Here is a 19,377-nt window from a genome sequence, read left to right as displayed (position 1 = left end):
TTTTGAAAACATATTTACTTTTAAAAGTGCGCCTGTTAATTACGAAATATTAGTTTTTATAGTGTTCACTACTTGGCCAATAGGAAAGCTAGCCATATCTTATTTTGGGCAAACTTTGCACTTAAATGCTTTTCTGCTCGTTTGTTGCAATCATTAGACAAGATATTGAATGTTAGGACGTTTGTAGTTATCAAACAGCTTTATTTTTCTATTATTTTTTGGACAAAAGTTGCAGTTCCGCAACAAGTAGCTCACCGCCCCATGATGCTTTGAGCGCCCATGGTGGTTGAAGAGGTCTCGAGGGGTCGCCATGCAAACTCCCATAGACGGGCTGCCAGCTTTCCCTCTAGGTAATAGTAAGAAACTCTATGGTGATAATGGAATATGCAGAAACATTGCTGATGTTCACCTCTTCCGCAATTTCTCGCATGGTCACAAGACGGTCCCGCATCACCACAGCGTTCAGTTCGGCAATGACATGGTCATTTCGGCATGTTGATGGCCGATCGGAGCGTCGTTCGCTCTCCACCGATGTGCGGCAGTCTTTAAAACAATGGTACCACTGCTTAATCTATGTGCTCCTCATAGCGTCGTCACCGAAAACCGTCTGAATATTCCGAATGGTTGCCACTTGGCTGTCGCCCAGTTTATGGCAAAATTTCATGCAGTAGCGCTGCTCCTGTCGCTCCGCCATTTTCTTTGCAATAAAAAACCGACGAGAGCACTGCGCACTACCTCACTCAAACGCTGCGACCCAGCGACCGACGCTATCGGCAGGCGGGAAAAAATTTGTGCGTGCGCACGAAGGTCAAAGGTCAGCTGATGCAAGCGCGCTTTTTTCATATTCATCAGGTTTTCGCTAAAAAATATAAAGTCGGATACTTTTCTAACAGACCTCGTATTGTAGTCCTATATTACAGGCTTTGCGTGTTTTTATTTTTACCGTCCAGTGTGAGAAAGTGGGAGTGGAGGGTTGCTAGAAGGTGGAAGGCTGGTAATATTGAGTAAAAGTGCTTTGCTCACTTTGCTCTTAAAAAAAAAAAATTCCAGGATTCCTGAAGAACATATCCTCTAAACAGGGCACTCGTAGGAACGCTGGCAGACATTTAAAAATTCAAAAGAAACACATTCGTTCTCGAAATGTCCCTCATTTTAGGCAGGTATCGTTGATATCGGTGTTTTTCTCTTGAAAACAAATGAAGAGGATGATGCAGTCGGGTTTTAGTTTTATAAATATGACCCATTTTTTCAGCTTGCTTATGTTTAACAGCTGTCAATTATTGTTGCTCGCACTACCCTGTCTTTCTGGCTCACGAAAGCTCGCAGTGCTTTGTGCTTTCTAAATACGATACGAAAGTGGCTTGTTTTTCTAGATATATCTGTAAGTAGCATGACTTTTGCCGGGAAATGCACGCCACACCAGGTGTGTGAGGCTGCGCTGAACATCTAAACACCCTGATTGCAAGGATTAACTTTCAAGAAGCAGCGCAAGATTGAGTCTGATACCCTCTCTTCTGTATCCATAAGGCAGTTCTAAAGAAACTACTGCGAAGGCAATGAATTAGGGACTTTTTAACTCGAGAGCGTTAAGGCTCCAGTTGGGCAGAAAATCCAGCGTCGTCGGCGTTGGGGGCGAAAAATAGGGTGGCCTCCGGAGAAGCAACCTAGGTGGGCCTCCAAACCTAGGTCACGCGACCTTGTGGGGTCTTCACAGCCTGACCACCAGATTGTGAGCAAATTGACCACCGTGGCAGGTTGCAGTGAAATCAATGACTGGTCGCAAAAGGTTGATCGGGAAGAGCAACCCGGGTCGCCTGAGGCCTACTGTTTCCAGCACCTGCCATCGCAGGGCAGTGGCGCATCCTTCAACCACTAAACCATTGCACTAGGAATGGTATGAAGACTCCCAGGGACCTATGAACTTAAAGTTGAGAATGTCCGATTCCGCTTACATGGGCATTAACGCTATTGCGTCATACCCTTAACGCGGAGGTTAAGAGTCCCTTCCAAATTTTTACCTTTCGAATTGCTGGACCAAACGCCCAACTGCAGTTTCTCAAACATTTTTGTGCCTTTATGCAATATTTTCACTCCATCCAGTACACCGTCCATGGGAATTTTTTTCTCGGGATTTTATAGCTCTGCTGCATACATTGAGCACACCAGCATTTGAATGAAATTCTTGTTTGAAATAAATCGAACGGCAGGAAGCAATAACTTTGGTAAACCGGCATATAAGCTTTTGATGTAAAATAACCACACATACAATTATTCTTGTAATACGTAGCATTGTAATAAGTTGTACGTATTACGCACCTATATCCTGGCCTAGCTGAGCTAGCCAGTGCCATTTTTTTTAAAGTGATTGGCTGCAAGCGTCCCCTTACGGTTTAACGGCGCTGTGCGATTCTTGTGAGTCGGTCTCATGGGAGGGGACCTTCAACGAGCGGTGTGCGAAGCCTCAAGGCGCAGAAGACGTGCGGCAAGCTCGGAGATAAAAAAAGTAATTTCTGAGGGAACGAAATGGCCAGTAATTGTCTCACATCTTGGCACCTGAACTGTGCCGTAAGAGGGGAGGAAAGTTGGAGAGAAAGAGGCGCGTAGTGGACGGCTGACATCGCACGTGCGCTGGCATTGCACAACACACGGACGCCTTTTAGAGCGAAAGCTCTAGTAGTAAATGTTGCTGAAGGTCAACCTTGATGTGCGCTTGACCTTGAGGCCCCGGTGCACAGGAAAACCACGAGACTTGCCAAGCAGAGGCGTATGTGCGCGCGCTCGGCCGTTCCAACACCACGTGATTAGGAGAGGGCAGGCTGGTATAAGCGCAGCTGTGCGCTCTAGCCGGAGAGAGAGAGAGGGAGAGAAACAACTTTATTGCCAGTGGTTTGTAGATTGTGGTCGACTGCGTCTCAGTGTGACTCCCATACAGGGGTGATCTCCTAAGTCCCGTCAACAATCCTGTGTTGCCTTCTCCTGCTTCAACAGCAGTTGACTCCAGGTCTCATTGGAAGGAGCTAGCAGGAACATACGAGGTGGAGGCTTGATCTCACATCCGCGTGATATGTGACCTTGGAAATTGCCATGCGGGTTATACTCCCCGTTCGTAATAAACGATAACCTGTGGGGGCTTAGAATGGATCGATCCTGGATTCTTCTTAGCATAGTGGCCTGTGCTTTGCTAAGGTCTGCACGCGGAAGCGGATAAATCCGCCTTTTTTCTTATAATAGTTATGTCATGGAACGTGCCGAGTAATTCATCCCGGGGGGTCCGAGTCTGAGGGGCTGATCTCCCGGTTCGTCGGACCTCGGGTACACGACCTGCCTCCTCGTTCCTCGGATTCCCTGAATGAGCTCTGACGCATATGAATTGTATTAAATGACGTGGAGTGCAACTCCGCAAGGTGCGGGCTGCACTCTTACCTACTGCTCCTTTACATATTCGTAATGACCCGCTTAGAGTCTAGAACCACTGCAGCCTCTTCGGCTTCTACACTGAGGCTGCTTTAACCACAGCCGTGTTACGGCTTCGCAGTTGGGGTACCACGTGGCTCGGAGAAGGTGCAACAGTTGCTACGTCGGCTGTTTCTCCTTTAGTTACGCCGTGGATGAGGAGCGCGCCGGACCGAGTGTGTCTACTTATCGACGTCGCTGGCAAAAGGCGCCCGGGCTTCCAGTCGATATAGGTCGCCGGGATGGGGTACTGCAGAGGAAGGGAGATAAACGAGCCGCTGAAACCGAGGAGCAACGAGAGGCTTGCGTATATCTATAGGAATAGGAGAGTTAACCTCACCAAATTTTAATGCGTGTTTCCAACGAGTGTTTTCAAGTGATAATCCTGAAGAGCATAAGTTTGCCAGTAATACGCAGTGCTCTATTTGCGTTTCTCCTCCATCGAAACGCGGCAGCCGTGGCCAGGTTTGAACCCCGGCAATCGGCCTCAGTAGCCGAGCGCCCTAAGCCCTGAGCCACCGTAGCAGCAACACTTTCGGAGACCGCTTCCGCTGCAGACGGGAGATCCTGCTCTCGAGGGGAAAACAAGTGGAAGCAAGCAAGTCTAAAGATGTTGAAAGAATACTGTGTGTGCAATAAAAGTGAATGTAAAGAAATGTGTGGGATGTGTCCCGTTATGCCAAGTGCAATCAAAGTCTAATGCTACGCATTTACGTCAAACCAGCCTATCGATCGCCTGCCAATTTTTTTCGATCAGGAGAAAGCCCCTCCCATGAAAAAGAACTGGAAAAGTTTCATTCTTGCAGCCTGAATACACATTTGAAATGCTCCATAACAAGAGAAACATTTCAATGAAACCATTATTATGTAGCAATTTCGATCCATTACAGTTCTGCACATAGTGCATAAGTGCTCTACTGGCTAAACGAAGAATTGTGCCGTTTATTGACGTATTCAGAAATGCAGGACAAGATCAGTTTTGTGTCAATTTACCATCCACCCTGATTTTTGGACCGTTTTAACTCCTGAATATTGAGCAGAGACCATGGTGCGGACCTGAAGTTGGTTGAAACAATGTATACCTGACAGGATGCCGGATAATTGTTCTTTCTGGCACTTTGCTGAAAATGCACTGGACTTGGCCGCCTCAGTCCTTCCCGGCTTCGTGTGAATGGCACCACTTCCTCGGGGATCGGTGCAGCTTCACAGGTGGATCTCGTCACTGGGTGTTGTGACCTGTAACAACTGCCCACGGCACACCGGTACCATGATATTCCCTTCTGTTTCGGCGAGGCCACTTCTTCCCTTGCTCCTTTCGCACGAACTACGAAGCCAACAGAGCAGTGACCCTGCTGTGTCACGGCCGGACAAAAAATTGGTGTAGAGCTAAGCTTAGCGGCTTATCGCATTAATACGTGTTAGCAATACCTACGGCGAAGCGCTCACTAGATGGACACTCGCTCGGCATAAATATCGCGCGCTTGCGCGCATTTGTTCGGGGGTTTTGGGAAGTCTACGGGGCACTGCCGTTCGCAGGGAGGCTGATGCTTCTTGCCCAATTTTTCGTTAAGGCAGCACTCTAACCACGCCACCAACGTTACTAGATTACCTGGTCAGTTTGCAAACTCCGCTGCAGTTCTGCGACCAAACGTGGCCCCATTCGGTTCTCTCTCGTGAGGTGGCGCTTTCGACGCTGTTTGCCCGCTCCGGCCGGTCTCTCGTGACACGAACTATCGCTATGAGACGAGCGCGCCGTGTTTCACGCCACTTTACGCCGGTAAGTCCTGTTTAACGAAGATATTTTCAAGATAGTGCACAGATATTATTCTGAATGTCCTCGGCGGCAAAGGTACGATCGGGATGTGTGAATCATTACCTATTTCGATGAGACATCTGGTTCTTGGTCGGGTATAGTTTTTGTTTCAAACTAAATGGCGCTTTGCTTACGGCGAGCCACGGCACTGTAAATGAGTCGCATGTTGCCGAAAATATCGAAACCTAAGGCCAAGTACCATCGGTTTGAACCAAGACAGTCAACGATGCATACGTGCTTTTTAAATGGAGATGCAGGACTACCACCGTGAAACTTCGACGTTATTAAGGTCATAAAACGCGAAAAATGACGGTAATAGCACAGGTCAGATTGAAAGCAGTTTATTGAATTCATATAGGAAAAGAACATATACATCTTAGTGGGAGCCACTTTTAATGGGCCAAACAGTTACAAGAGACGTGCTTTTACAAGCGACAAGAGACGTGCTACAGAAAAAGTGTATTCTTGAAGCAATAACAAAATTCAGTATCTTACAAGTCAATGCCGACACGGGCTCAGCACAACCCAAGCGAGCAAGGCTGCACTTCTCTAGCTCGTCCAGCACTTTCCAAAAAATGTTTGCAGCCTTGGCGATGGTCATTGTGAATTGCGTTCGCACATTACGTAGAACGCTTTATCTTGTCTTGATTTGGGAGCAGACAGGTCGTAGCTCGACCGCACCGACTCACGGACGCATAGCTCGCGTGCACCGACGCTGCTGCGCTTGAAATGCACTTGTATAAATCTGGCAAGGACACAGAGGAGCGGCGATCAACTTGCAGCGCAGTTCAACCCAACAAAGAAACGCCTTGCTGCACAAACGCTTCGCTGTAGTCTTCGCTGACCACGCCTTGCTGCACAAACGCTTCGCTGTAGTCTTCGCTGACGTGGTCAGCGCGGCTGCTGTATCGAGAAGACGGTCAAACAGCGACGAGAGCGCCCCCGCTCGGCGGTACAGGCAAGGGCGACATCAGCGACGTCGGAGTTTGCAAACTGAAAAAATATAGCAACTTCTCACGCCACAGCTCTTCTGTGCGCAACACACGACGAACATTGACGAACATTCCGGGTGGCATCATAATCGAGGCGTTGTGGGTACACTTCGGGCTTGGTGACGTCACTTTCAGTAGTCTCTTCGTTTTTTTATGTCACTTTTTAGGTTTCATGATGTCACGTAGATGTGACGTCACATGAGATTATTTTCATGGTCACGCTTCACGTGCCATGCTAACATTAACCTTTGTAAACACCTTGCAGATCGATTTTCATTCATCGACGTTCTCCTTCAAGGTGGTGTTGACTCCCCTCGCGTGCTGGCCTTTTCCTCGTCTCACTCTGGAATAACTTCAGGGCCTCAGTGCCTCACTGGTTTGTCCCCGAAACCCCCCCTCAAAGCCGTAAGAGATGTAAGTCACGTTGCAAAAAAAAAACAAAAAACAAAAAAGAACAGCGCCGACCGAGTGCGACTCAGGATGTGCTCTGCGACGTGGACAGCGCCTCAGGACGAGATGGCAAGGTGAGAGGACTGCGACGCGGAAGGAGCACAGCGTAGGAAAGACACAGACAATAAGTCTGGCGCCCGTACTTGCTCTTGAACAGAGTTGTATGAATTTTTTTTGCGTATTCTTTGGTTAAACATGCGCACATTATTGAGCAAGCTATTTGCGGAAGGCGCCGCCGACGCCATATTTTCGAGCAAAAGGAAAATCCAACCAACCAGCTAAATGACCTGCAACCCGACTTACGCACCGGCTGCTTTCCTTTCAGTCTCAACCCTACTTTTCAGCTAGCTTTGTGAGATGACATGCGCCGGTCACCGCCAGCTGGAAGAACGCTAAGGAGAAGTTTCCAAAGGGGCATATTTCTTGGAGCAAAAATTTATATTTCCCACAAACAGTGCGCGCTGCGGCGAGGAAAACACCTGCAAGACATTGAGCATCAAACTGGTGCTGGCAAAGTAAGAAAACACCGCTACACATAGCGCATATCACGCAGCGCAGTGCGGGTCGCTTTACAGCGAAAGCTCCCGAAACGCGTCCGCATTTATGCCGCTGCGCTTGGCGTCGTAGCGGAAGCGGTCGCAGCCGTGTGGGTGTCAGGCGAGCAGGTCCCTGAGCCGCCGGAGAAGGACATGCTTCTCGCCGCAGGAGCCATCGCGGTCATCACCTTCGACGTCGAAGACCGCCAGCCCGCGTATTTTGCCCTTGAGGCCGAGCTGCGAGGAAGGGGTGGACGTCAATATAAGGTACAGGGAATAGTTCGTCGTCTCATGATTATTTACAAAATAAGAGACAACATAAATAACGTCTTGACAACGACAGCTTCGGGAAGCCTAAGTTATCAAAAAAGTTTCCTCTTGGTCTAGGGCCATAAAACAGCAACGTGAGCGGATAATGGGCGCTTTCGAGAATTTTATATATATGATCACAGGGTCTTGGTATGTTCGATAAGGGCTGGTGGCTGTAACGCGGGCCTCGGTGTACAGCATTGGGGTACATCTAGCCATGGGCATGTTACCTCATACAATCTACTTGCATGCCGCTTTAATTTCGCACCGTTAGGCTACGCGGACGGTTGCAGACGTGCTACGAAACGGACACCGGTGACACTCACTATCCAGTCGCCGGAGAAAGGCGCGAACGCGGAGACCCACTGCACGCCCCTGGTCGCCTCGGTGCAGTCAGTCTCCAGGTTGGCATGCGCGCTCCACCCGTCCGACATGAGCAGCCGGCACACCTGCGAGGAGACAGGCGTCGCTCGCTACGGCATCGAAACTTCCTGCTGAGACAAGAAAAACAAAACAAAGTTGTGATACATCTGAACAAGAAATGCCTTTCCTGTCTTGTAGCGTACGACGTGGTCTAGTATGCCTACTGATGTATGCTAATGAGTGCGTGTAAATAAAAAGAGTGAGTAATTAAGGAATAAAGTAGCAAATACCTACTTACGCTCTCGCGTCAGAGCTTTCAGGCGGAGCTTAAGTGCCTCATTTTCAGTGAGACCAGACAGGTGAAGAACTAGCTACACTAGCGCATCGTGTGTACGCTACAAACCTTCGTTGCTGCGAAAACTGGACAAGCAGCCCAGATATTCAGGCGACGATTCTCAAAATAAAGTCCTCTGTCACCACGTGGTCTACGCTGGAACAGACTCGCTGCAAAGCACGCTTGTACGCAACCACAGCCCTTGTCTTTTCACCGTTCGTTAGATGCATGCCACGCGTGCGCGTATACACTCGCCTGCGCGTAGGGCATCAACCCCTGCAACTTTGCCGCCGCGAAGGTGACGCTGACGTTGGGCACGGGCTCCCGGTCGAGCAGGAAGTGCGCGCCCATCAGGCTGACGCTGAAGAAGAGCCGCGACAGACCCTGGCGTCGCCGGCGTGCCCCCAGCGCCGACCGAGTACGGTTCAGGATGTGCTCCTGCGGCGCGGATGACACCTCAGCACAAAACGGCTAGACCACGACACTTCGGAGAGGAAGGTACACAGCCGAAGACAGAGAACACATGAAGTGGCGCCCTATGTCCTCTCGACCCCAGCAGTTTTTTTTTTAGTTGTTTGCTCAGTGATATGCACGCTGATACTCAAGTTCTTTTAAGCTCACATGGTTCTGCGCGGAAGGACGAATGGCACGGTGAAAAGCGAAGTGACGCTGACTTCGAGCTGAAAGTGCTCGTGTTTTACTCAAAGTGAGAGCACGTCTGTGAAGTAGCCATTTTTTATAGCTGCTGATCCCACCGGAATTAATGAACGATGTGTTCTTAAATGCCCTGCCAAAGCAGGAAAATAATGTTGAAGAAGCAGGCAACCTAGCTTGTGCAGAGAGCTTCCAGTTCAACGTTTGGTTACGGCTGTGGCAAACCAGGGAGGAGTTTTTCGCGATAAGTCAATTCCGGAAAAAAGTTTACGGGGCCACCTAAGCAACTCTTATATGTAATTGCGATAGCATTTATACCTGTAGCTGAGTTCTCGTCGGGTATTTGGGGGGGGGGGGGGGGGGGGGGGGGGGGTGAACGTTGTTTCGCTGCCGCAGCTCGCTCGCACGTTTCTTTGCTTTATGATGGTCTCGTACTTCGTCGCCAGTGAGCTGCCACCTTCGGCCACGCTTTGCTGTCTCGCCTGATGTAGGCGCGAGCGATTCAACTTCGTCTGAAGACTCCACAAGTCGCTTTACATGAACACTACAGTGGGCATCGTATTCCTCGCGCATCTCGCGCAGCCTACGCGCCACTGTGTACATGCATGTACCACATGAGGTATGTCGGGACGGTGACACGTTGCTCTGTGCACGCAAGGGACGGTTCCAGCCCGCCGCCCCCACCTTGATTCCAGTATGCTTGGTTGTCCACCTGGAAGGGCACTGTACAGCCCAGCCGGGAGAAGGAGGGGCACCTCTAAACCTCCTCGTTTGCCTGCCACAGCTTTCTGAAGACGGCGGAGTTTTCGCTCAACTCTCGCATTAAAAAGTAAAGCAGGAACTATAGGACTAGATTACAATGAATGTTCAGTGTTCTTGTTTTTACTTTCCCACAGGAAAGGGGCCGCACTCACGATGGCGAAGGGGGCCCCCTTGTACGGTGCGGGGCAGCTAGCGTGCCGGAGGTCGCTGGTGAGGTGCGTCCTCTGGATCGGGTACAAGCCCCGCCTGCGCAATACAGGACACGGGTCGCAAACGAGAAACTAAGAGTGGGTAGTTTTGTTCACGTTTGTGCCGAAAATAAAAGTACCATCCGCCCTGTAGAGCATTAAAAGGTAACATTCACAAGGGGACGCGGCGTCAGCAACCCAACATCTATGAACAATTTGTTGTTCTGTCTTTACATGAGTAACGGCACATATCTATGGCAAGAGACTGTGCAATACTCCGGTGGCGACGCCATAATGCACAGAGAAGTTATAGCGTAATTATCGATTTCAAACAGTACAAGGATTGCATAAAGCCAACTGCAAATTGAGTTTTTCCAATAGATAAGTAGTGGAATAAGATAACACAGCTTTAAGCGCACAAATTGAGCGTGGACACACACAGACACACACACACACACACACACGTTATATATATATATATATATATATATATATATATATATATATATATATATATATATATATATATACATACATACAACCACATGCTGCCGGTGGGAACGTGTATGTGTGTGTGTCTGTGTGTGTCCACGCTCAATTTGTGCGCTTAAAGCTGTGTTATCTTATTCCACTACTTATCTATTGGAAAAACTCAATTTGCAGTTGGCTTTATGCAATCCTTGTATTGTTTGAAATCGATAATTACGCTATAACTTCTCTGTGCATTATGGCGTCGCCACCGGAGTATTGCACAGTCTCTTGCCATAGATAGGTGCCGTTACTCATATATATATATATATATATATATATATATATATATATATATATATATATATATATTATATATATAATATATATATAGAGAGAGAGTAGCTGCAGCAGGTCTTGTCGTTCAATGGGCCAGGAAGACTTGTAGAAGAAGGGGTCATAACTTTGCAATTATCTTCATTTAATACCGACAGTTTCCAACGGAGGACCGTTATATTATATATATATATAAGCAAACAAGAGAGGGGGGATGAGGGGCTCGTTATAAATATGAGAGAAGCCAACAGCCATAGAAACCAAGGGACACGAGGGATTTTTAATTAATTTATTTATTTTGTGCTGTTGTTCGATTTAGAATATTATGAATATGTTATCGCTTCAAGCTAATTGATTAGAAAAGCAGAAGAAAAAACAACCACATGCCGCCGGTGGGATCCGAACCCACGACCTCCAAATTACGCGTCCGGTGCTCTACCGCTGAGCTACGGCGGCGGCTGTGAATTGTTCTGCTTTCGGAGGTATTTATGTTTACAAATAACCTAACCTTTTTTTTTAGAGTGTTCACCAGCGCCACCCACGCTCTTAAGCGGCGGACGTAGCCCGTCCTCAGTTACCGCTGATGTGACGTAGAACGTCATCGAACGGCGGGAGTGGAAGCTGTGTGAGAACCCTCTTATGCTTCCTATGGCTTCAAGGCTGCCAGAACCGAGGCCCTCGCTAAGCAATTAAGCAAACAAGAGAGGGGGGATGAGGGGCTCGTTATAAATATGAGAGAAGGCAACAACCATAGAAACCAAGGGACACCAGGGATTTTTACTTAATTTATTTATTGTGTGCTGTTCGATTTAGAATATTATGAATATGTTATCGCTTAAAGCTAATTGATTAGAAAAGCAGAAGAAAAAACAACCACACCGGCGGCATGTGGACAGCCGCCGCCGTAGCTCAGCGGTAGAGCACCGGACGCGTAATTCGGAGGTCGTGGGTTCGGATCCCACCGGCGGCATGTGGTTGTTTTTTCTTCTGCTTTTCTAATCAATTAGCTTTAAGCGATAACATATTCATAATATTCTAAATCGAACGACAGCACAAAATAAATAAATTAACAATCCTTCGTGTCCCTTGGTTTCTATGGCTGTTGGCTTCTCATCTGCCGGTGCTGTGTGCGACGGTTCTTCTCTGAGTCTAGCGTGAAACGATTTGGTTTGCTTATTTTCCTAATGTACGCCGAAACTACTATCGCCTCTTGTCTTTCATCGTACAGTGATAGCAGTTAATAGCGAAATCAGCCGAGTTGTCAACGGCGTCTGTGTCTCTCTTTTTACTTTACTCCCTTCTTCATAACTTCGCACAAGGAGAGCTTCAGGTGTCCATCGAAAGTGCAAAAGTCATTCCTTATATCCAAATTTCCTGCTTCACGGCCTTCCATGCTTTCAGTGCAAGAGCGATGTGCGACAGTGTAGGCGAGTGTGATGCACGTTGGAAGGTGCGGCGTAGGAAACGTTTTTTTTTTTTATGAAAGCTTCGGAACTATATTTGACGTATCATTATAGTATTCGTTCGTTCGCGCTCAAGGCCGCCGAAACGGGGCGTTATCATTTTTGTTCATGACGCGAGAAGCGACCGGACTAATCTCGATGGATCACAGCCATGAAGAACTGCATCTACGTTTTTCCAGATTACTGTAGTTGATTTTGACCGGTTATCTCGAAGTTTCCTTGCCGGCTTTAAATTGAGCGATGCAGCGAGCTGCGCGCATTCATAGTTCGACGACTGACGAGCAAGGTTGTTGCTTACGCCGCTGCCGTGCTGTTTAGTTCTTTTGCGGGTGCATGTCAGCTCGAATAAAAGAGCTTCGTTTGCAAGTTGGTTGGTTGGTTGGTTTCTGGTGTTTAACGTCCCAAAGCGACTCACGCTATGAGAGATGCCGTAGTGAAGGACTCCGGAAATTTCGACCACCTGTGGTTCTTTAACGTGCACTGACATCGCACAGTACACGGGCCTCTAGTATTTCGCCTCCAAAGAAATTCGACCGCCGCGGCCGGGACCAAACCCGCGTCTTTCGGGTCAGCAGCCGAGTGCCATTACCGCTGAGCCACCGCAGCGGCAAGTCTTGTTGCTGTCTTCCTGACCGCTGGAGTGCCGTCACTACAACGCGAAAATATATATCTGATGCGAAGAACGATCAGCTACGTCACATGCGATAACATGTAGTTTGCACTCGAAAGCATGCAGTGATGCAGACCCTTTATTTTTCCACAGCCTGAACTTCAGCCGAAGCAGTAGTAACCGCCTTTGAGGAGAATAGTAAATGAGCTACAGAGAGATAGCGTGAAATGGTTTGGTTTGGTTTGGTTTTATGGGGTTTAACGTCCCAAAGCGACTAAGGCTATGAGAGACGCCGTAGTGGAGGGCTCCGGAAATTTCGACCACCTGGGGTTCTTTAACGTGCACTGACATCGCACAGTACACGGGCCTCAAGAATTTCTCCTCCAAAGAAATTCCAGCCGCCGCGGCCGGGATCGAACCCGCGTCTTTTGGGTCAGCAGCCGAGCACCATAGCCACTGAGCCACCGCGGCGGCAGCGTGAAATGGGATACACTCGGTGCGGTATTATAGAATCTCGATTATCGAATAACGCACTAATAGTGTGCAGATAACTCTCGAGAGGCGAATAATTCAGTCGGATCCTGAAAATATTACGACCACACAGTTTGCTCACAGCGTATAGGAAGCGAAGCGGAGTGCACTCACGTGGTGAGCAGGGCATCTAGGTCGTACTGGGCGAACAGCGTGGTTGACTCCGGTAGCACCAGCGTGAAAGACTTGCCCATGCGACCAAGCTGCCGCTGGCAGATCTGCGCGCAACGGCGTACATCTGCCGAAGAGCCCTCCGACCGAACACTACGCTATAGAATACGGAGAGTTTATCCAAAGAAGAACAAGAAGAAATGAATAGCAGTTGTTTTCATGCATTAGTTACGGATTCTCCTTGCTGATTGCCAATCGCGCGCAAGAAATTTATCGTAATGTACCATTGCTTAGTGAAGCAACAAATGCTGCTCAACGTCCGAGAAAAAAAGAAAAACATCCAACAGAGATTTTTTATCAAATCTACGGCTTCAAAGAAAACTCGCTGCTGAAGATCGTGGAGGAACTCATACTCCCGACGAGGCAGCGTGCGTTACCTCGGCGAGGCGCGTGATGAGTTCTGCGGCCACCCCGCTGACTGCGCTGCCGAGCTCGACGACGAGCCCATCCAGGTGGTGCACCACCAGCCAGCGGGCTGTGCGCATGGCGAACACCTCAGTGGTGCCCTGCGGGGAGCGGAGTAGCGACCGAAGCGCCTCCTTGGTCGTCGCGGCGGACGCAGTAGAAGGCGTGGAGGCAGTCGCCTTCGGCGAAGGTGACGAAGTGTCCTGGCCAGCAGTCGGGGAGGCCGGGCGGAACTCTGCCAGGGGTAACGGAGGAAGCGGCACAGGAAGGTCGAGTTTTCAGGCGGAAGGTCGTTTACGGGGCCCCGTGAGCAGGTGTTAGATCCGACCCATGTTAGAGGGTATACATGTAGGCTATATACATAGCTGGAGAAAAATAAAACAATTACTCGGAAGTCCTGGAATTCTCGCGCTAGGTGAAGCTGAACACCCTTAAAAACCGTTGGCTTAGTTTGAAAACATGCTAATGGGCATGTGAGAAAGACCACGGCGCTTGCGATCTCAAAATGGCGCTGCTGAAGGGGTACTTGCTGCGTGTGCCGTCACATTTACTTTGCAAATGCTCTGAGGGCCTAACGAGGCACGTCACTACGCTATGTGCCCGCGAATAACACTTCGATTTGCGCCGTTTTCCTCCTGAATCATGAAACAACTAGCCCAAACTAGAGTTCTTCTTGAGGAAAGGATACAAAGTCTGGGCTCGCTCGTTGTATAAATTTGAAGCACTCTTTCTCTGTGGTAAAAGGCTTATTCTGCTTTCACAAATGAAGAGGACTGCCGGAGAATCCCGGAGATAGTCTTCGGGCGGTTATTTTAATCTCCTGGCCGTTCCTATATTTGTAAATAAAAAATACACAGCATTAATTTTGTCTATTTTGGTTCACTGGTGACTTGCAAGTATTGCATGCGGGAAAATTTGGTTGAGGAGAATGTGAATGGTTGACCAAATGTTTAAGGGAATCGCCCAAGGTGGAGTAGATTGGTAATAAGGAAGTAATTACTCATTGACGTCCACCCAAGCGCAGCCATACGGCTACAAAGGAAAGCTATACTGCTTTCTCAGAAACTTCGTAGTTAAAGAAAAATTCGTCCTGGTCCGGGGTTCGAACCCGGGACCACCGCTTCACCGGAGCAGTCGCTCTACCAATTGAGCTAACCGGGACGGCAAGCTTATGGTAGGGCGAGAGGGACTTGATCAATAACTCGAAGTGGGAACTGTGTTGGTCAAATGTTTAGGGGAATCGCCCAAGGTGGAGTAGATTGGTAATAAGGGAGTAATTATTCATTGAGTAATTGGGAGTAATTGTAATTCGCTCTCGCCATACCATAAGCTTGCCGTCCCGGTTAGCTCAATTGGTAGAGCGGCTGCTCCGGTGAAGCGGTGGTCCCGGGTTCGAACCCCGAACCAAGACGAATTTTTCTTTAACTGCCAAGTTTGTGAGAAAGCTGTATAGCTTTCCTTTGTAGCCGTAAGGCTGCGCTTGGGTGGACGTCAATGAGTAATTACTCCCTTATTACCAATGTGAATGGTTCAGCTGTATACGGAAGGCAATATGAGGGGGATATTTTGTGTCAGAAATTTCGGTGCACCTTCTTTTAGCTGCATGTTCGTCGAGTTCTGTAGGTATTTTTTTAATATGACTCAGCATTGGTTGTTTTCGTAGACACATAGCGGTCATGAATTGGTGCCAAAGCTAGAAAGGGGAGCTGAGGGCAGATATATTCAGCACACGACTTAGACAACAAATCAGCATAGCACGCACATTGAATGCGCGGCAAATGCTGTCCAAGGAAGCGGTGTACAAAAAAAATTAATCTGTGGGGTTTGATGCCTAAAGCCTCAGACAACCTATGATTAACACCGTAGTAGAGAGCTCCGATTTATTTTAAAGCACAGAGGGTCTCCAACGAGAGCTAACGTAAACCTTGGAGGCAGGTATGGAAATACAATAGTTGCACCTTTCCAGTGCGTAACTAGAGGGCAGATACGTGGTTGCTAACGGAAAAGATTGAAATCAGGCTTAGAAGAGTGCAGCGAGTTATGGAGAGGAAATGTCTGGTGCAACCTTAGGAGACAGGAAGACAGTAGAATGGGTTACAGAATAAACACGGGCTAATTATATGCTATTTGAAATGAAAAAAGTGGCCATGATCACGACATGTAATGTGAAAACAAGGTATCGGAAATGCTCTTAGGGTACGGAATGGATTCCATGAGAACGCAAGCCTAGCAAGGGACGGCGAAAGTAAGTGAGGCGGATGAGACTAGGAAATCTGCAGGTATAAGGTGACCGTAGCTGGTACAGGACAGGATTAATTGCATAGATATAGGAGACGCTTTGGCTCTGGAGTGGACGTACTTTGATGATATTGTTACGTATTGATGATCGCAGGAAACATGTCAGCAACCATAATTACAGAAGAAAGTTGAGTCAGTTATGAACCCGCGGGCAGGATATTCGGTTCAGTGGGTTTTGCACAGTTGAGAAGAGAGGTACGATAGTCTGTTGCGGTAAGATTGAATTCCAGACCAAGGGCGGCAGAGAGTCAGGTGAGGAAGAGAAGATTAGGAAATTTTGTGAGGCATGATGGCTCGGCTGGCGCAGGCCAGTGCTAACAGGAGATAATTGGGATCATAGGTCGTTGTCCGCAAGTGAGCGCAATCTAGCTGATGGATGTAATAATATTTGTAGTCGACGAAAAGTAGGAGTAATTTCTTGACACTCAGTACTGCCGAGGGCGCCGTCGCAATTAACGGTAATCGAGACACGCCTTCTGAGGCGCGACCCGTTGGTCCGCGCGACTTAGGTGGCTCAATTAATGAAGGTGGCAAATCTCTCTTCAACAACTTCCAGAAACATGACCTTTTAAAAGGCCAAATCTTATTGCGAAGCCACACGTGCAACTTCTTCGTTGTGCGGAAAAAATGAAGCCGGCCATATAGCGCCGTGAGCGCGTGATCTTGAGCAACTGCGTCAGCACGTGCCATGTGCACCAGAGCTAAGTGACTCGTGAGCGCCGCGTCGCTATGGTGGCTCAGAAGATGAGTCGCTCAAGTGACCACCCGAATGATGTCACCGCGACCGCGAGTGGAGGCTATTACTACGTTACGATCCCGAGTGAAGCGCCCGTGAGTAAAAAAGAAAGCGCCAACGGCGAGATGATCGTTGAACGGGGGCTAGTGATGCCCAGAGTATGGGCCAACGGCACATGGATCATGAAATGCGCGCTTGCGAATATGGTAGTGTCACTGTGGCGCTTGAGCGTCAGTTTGAAGGCAGTCAATTCTGCCTTTCGTGTCGTTTTGCGACTAATCTCAAAGGTGTTCTGGATTCAACCGTAGCTCTATGGTGAACTCCGCCTCATTAATGAGAAGCATATAGGGAGGGTTAGGCTACCAGGTAGCTGCGAAATTCGCAGCATCTTTGATGGTCACCTCGTAATTTTGTGCCGTTTTGTCGCAGCTTTGAGCATCATAGTCGTTTCGGGAGACAGGTGAAACTTTGGTAGCCACTGAACATGTGCAGACCGCAGAACGCGTAGCAAGGAATGAAGGATAGTGTATTTCATATTCTTGTCGAAGTGACATTTGTCAGTGTCGTTTCCTGGTTTTACCATCTTTGTGGTAGTAGTAATAGTAGTATTAGTACTACTCCGTGCAATCCGAGGTATAGTAGCCCCAGGTAGGCGGAAGAGAATTGTTACTGTGGAAGGAGGAAAATATGGCGAGAGTGGAGGAATGCCGATTCGGAGAGTGGTTGAAATGCAAAAAATCCGGCAGGTGGTTCCAGTGGAAGGTCCGTATTGAAAAATCCGGTATCGCGGCAAACCGGATTTTACCGGAACATATCGGTTTCACACCGGTCCGGTATCACTATCATACCGGTGAGACCTGTCCGGTTTGATGGCTATACCGGTTCATACCGGTCCAGTATCGATCCCAAACCGGACAGACCGCTCCGGTACGGAGCTCATACGGGACAGTCCATTCCAGGTTCGAAGCTCAAACCGGACAGACCAGTCCGGTACGGAGCTCAAACCGGACAGACCAGCCTGTATTCAGAGCGATATGTGCTGCGTGGTTTTGGTGCTTGGTCTGCAGATGGACTGTTGTACGGCAGCAGATATTTTTTAGGGAGAGGCGGGGGGGGGGGCAGCGTGCGCATAAGTGCGATAATCAACACATACACGGTTTTGTTGAAAGGGCTAAGAAAAGGGCTAAGCTTGAGTGCGCAGTGGCAAAACATGCAGCTTGTGCATGAAAGACGGGGGCTGCATGAAGGTGAATTGCGGGCAACCGCCATATTGGCTTCCCGTGCAGCACCCTGAAAAAGCCAGGGCGGCTGTGTGCGGGCAAACGGCTAGTGTATATCCGCCAGCAGCCTTCGTAAGTCCTGAGCAGATTACTCTGGGTTTCACAGTGCAGAACCGTCATGCGCCATTAGCGAGTTGCCGGGTAACACCTATCGACAGTCCCACGTACTTACATTAGTTGTACACGTGCAAAGTTCACAGTCTCACATTTAGCTTGCCTGCATATCCTACATCAGAGGTAAAAGGGTTAAGCGCACCCAAATAGCAAGACCTTGCATGTTTCGCTCTGATGAAGAGCTGCTCTTTGAACGCTGTAATAAAAAACGAACCCGCTTCTGAGATTTGTTCGTGCGTCTTTTGCGTTTATCGCATTGCATTTTTTTTCGGGTGTGCTACGGTCGCCGCGGAGAAAGCTGACAGCATAAGGTTTCTTGCTTTGTCAATGCACTTCAATTACGCCTGCACTACAAGCGCTTTCGTCACTCCATGCAACATGTGGCGCATGGACTTCACGACTGGTTGATAAACATGGCGAGCCTCCGGCGACTGCGCGAGAGGCTCCAAAAGGTTTGTTACTGTCGCGTTCATTGCAGCAGCTTTCTTAATGTTCGCTAGCAGCAGTCTGTAGCGACGCATCATGAAGAAAGAAAATTCTTGGTTTTCGTGCAGGAATTCTTTGCACTTCTTCGTCAAGTGATCGCCCATTGATAACGCAACTTGTCCAAGTGCCATCGCGAGCAGCCCCACCCTTCACTCTATCAGGAAGACACATTAATCACAAATCGCCCAGAGCATTTTTATCGACGAACAAGAAAAGGTTAATTCAACGGAGCCGGCAGCCTAGGGTGTTCCCTATAGGGTGACGCTTCGGGTTAGCTAAAAGATACAGCGCTCGAGAGAACAAAATAAAAACCAAAACCGCCTGTAGAAACCTCACACGAGTAACCCGTCATTGCGCAATTTTTTTTCAAGCTTTTTTTCTTTTCACTCACCACCGCCTTCTCTGCTTTTCCTGGGTCCGGTCGCAACAAAAAAACCTGCTCATCCCTGGTTTTTTCTGTCAGCCTTTGGTCCTTCCCCTTGGGCTGCTTTGTGTCTGTCCTGTCCCTCCCAGTGCCGTTCCCCGAAATGGCCCGGAGGCGTTCACTCTACAACCCACGACCGAACATTTTAAGCCGCCCTCCCGACCACGCTCCCCGCTATGCTTCCATGAAGTGGCGAGGAGG

General features: G+C 48.6%; 1 protein-coding gene and 1 non-coding gene across 2 annotated transcripts in view; one reads left to right on the top strand and one right to left on the bottom strand.

Moving 5' to 3' along the window:
• Nucleotides 1–7,361: 7,361 nt before the first annotated feature.
• The window catches only part of LOC149368002 (uncharacterized), a 48,953-nt gene continuing 36,937 nt past the window's right edge, over nt 7,362–19,377 (bottom strand). The window contains exons 10-15 of the mRNA XM_089575512.1: nt 13,811–14,041; nt 13,377–13,480; nt 9,819–9,912; nt 8,506–8,688; nt 7,880–8,002; nt 7,362–7,481 (exon numbers count right to left, since the gene is read on the bottom strand). Of these exons, the coding sequence (XP_089431638.1) occupies nt 7,362–7,481; nt 7,880–8,002; nt 8,506–8,688; nt 9,819–9,912; nt 13,377–13,480; nt 13,811–14,041 (855 nt within the window). The remainder of the gene's footprint in view (nt 7,482–7,879; nt 8,003–8,505; nt 8,689–9,818; nt 9,913–13,376; nt 13,481–13,810; nt 14,042–19,377) is intronic.
• Nucleotides 11,557–11,628, top strand: TRNAT-CGU (transfer RNA threonine (anticodon CGU)). The gene has a single exon. It is a non-coding gene; the product is annotated as a tRNA-Thr (tRNA).

This window comes from Amblyomma mixtum, chromosome 1 (assembly GCF_055824585.1).
Source record: "Amblyomma mixtum isolate Tamu chromosome 1, ASM5582458v1, whole genome shotgun sequence".
In the NCBI taxonomy this organism is placed as follows: Eukaryota; Metazoa; Arthropoda; class Arachnida; order Ixodida; family Ixodidae; genus Amblyomma; species Amblyomma mixtum.
This window is presented reverse-complemented; position numbering and strand designations above follow the sequence as displayed.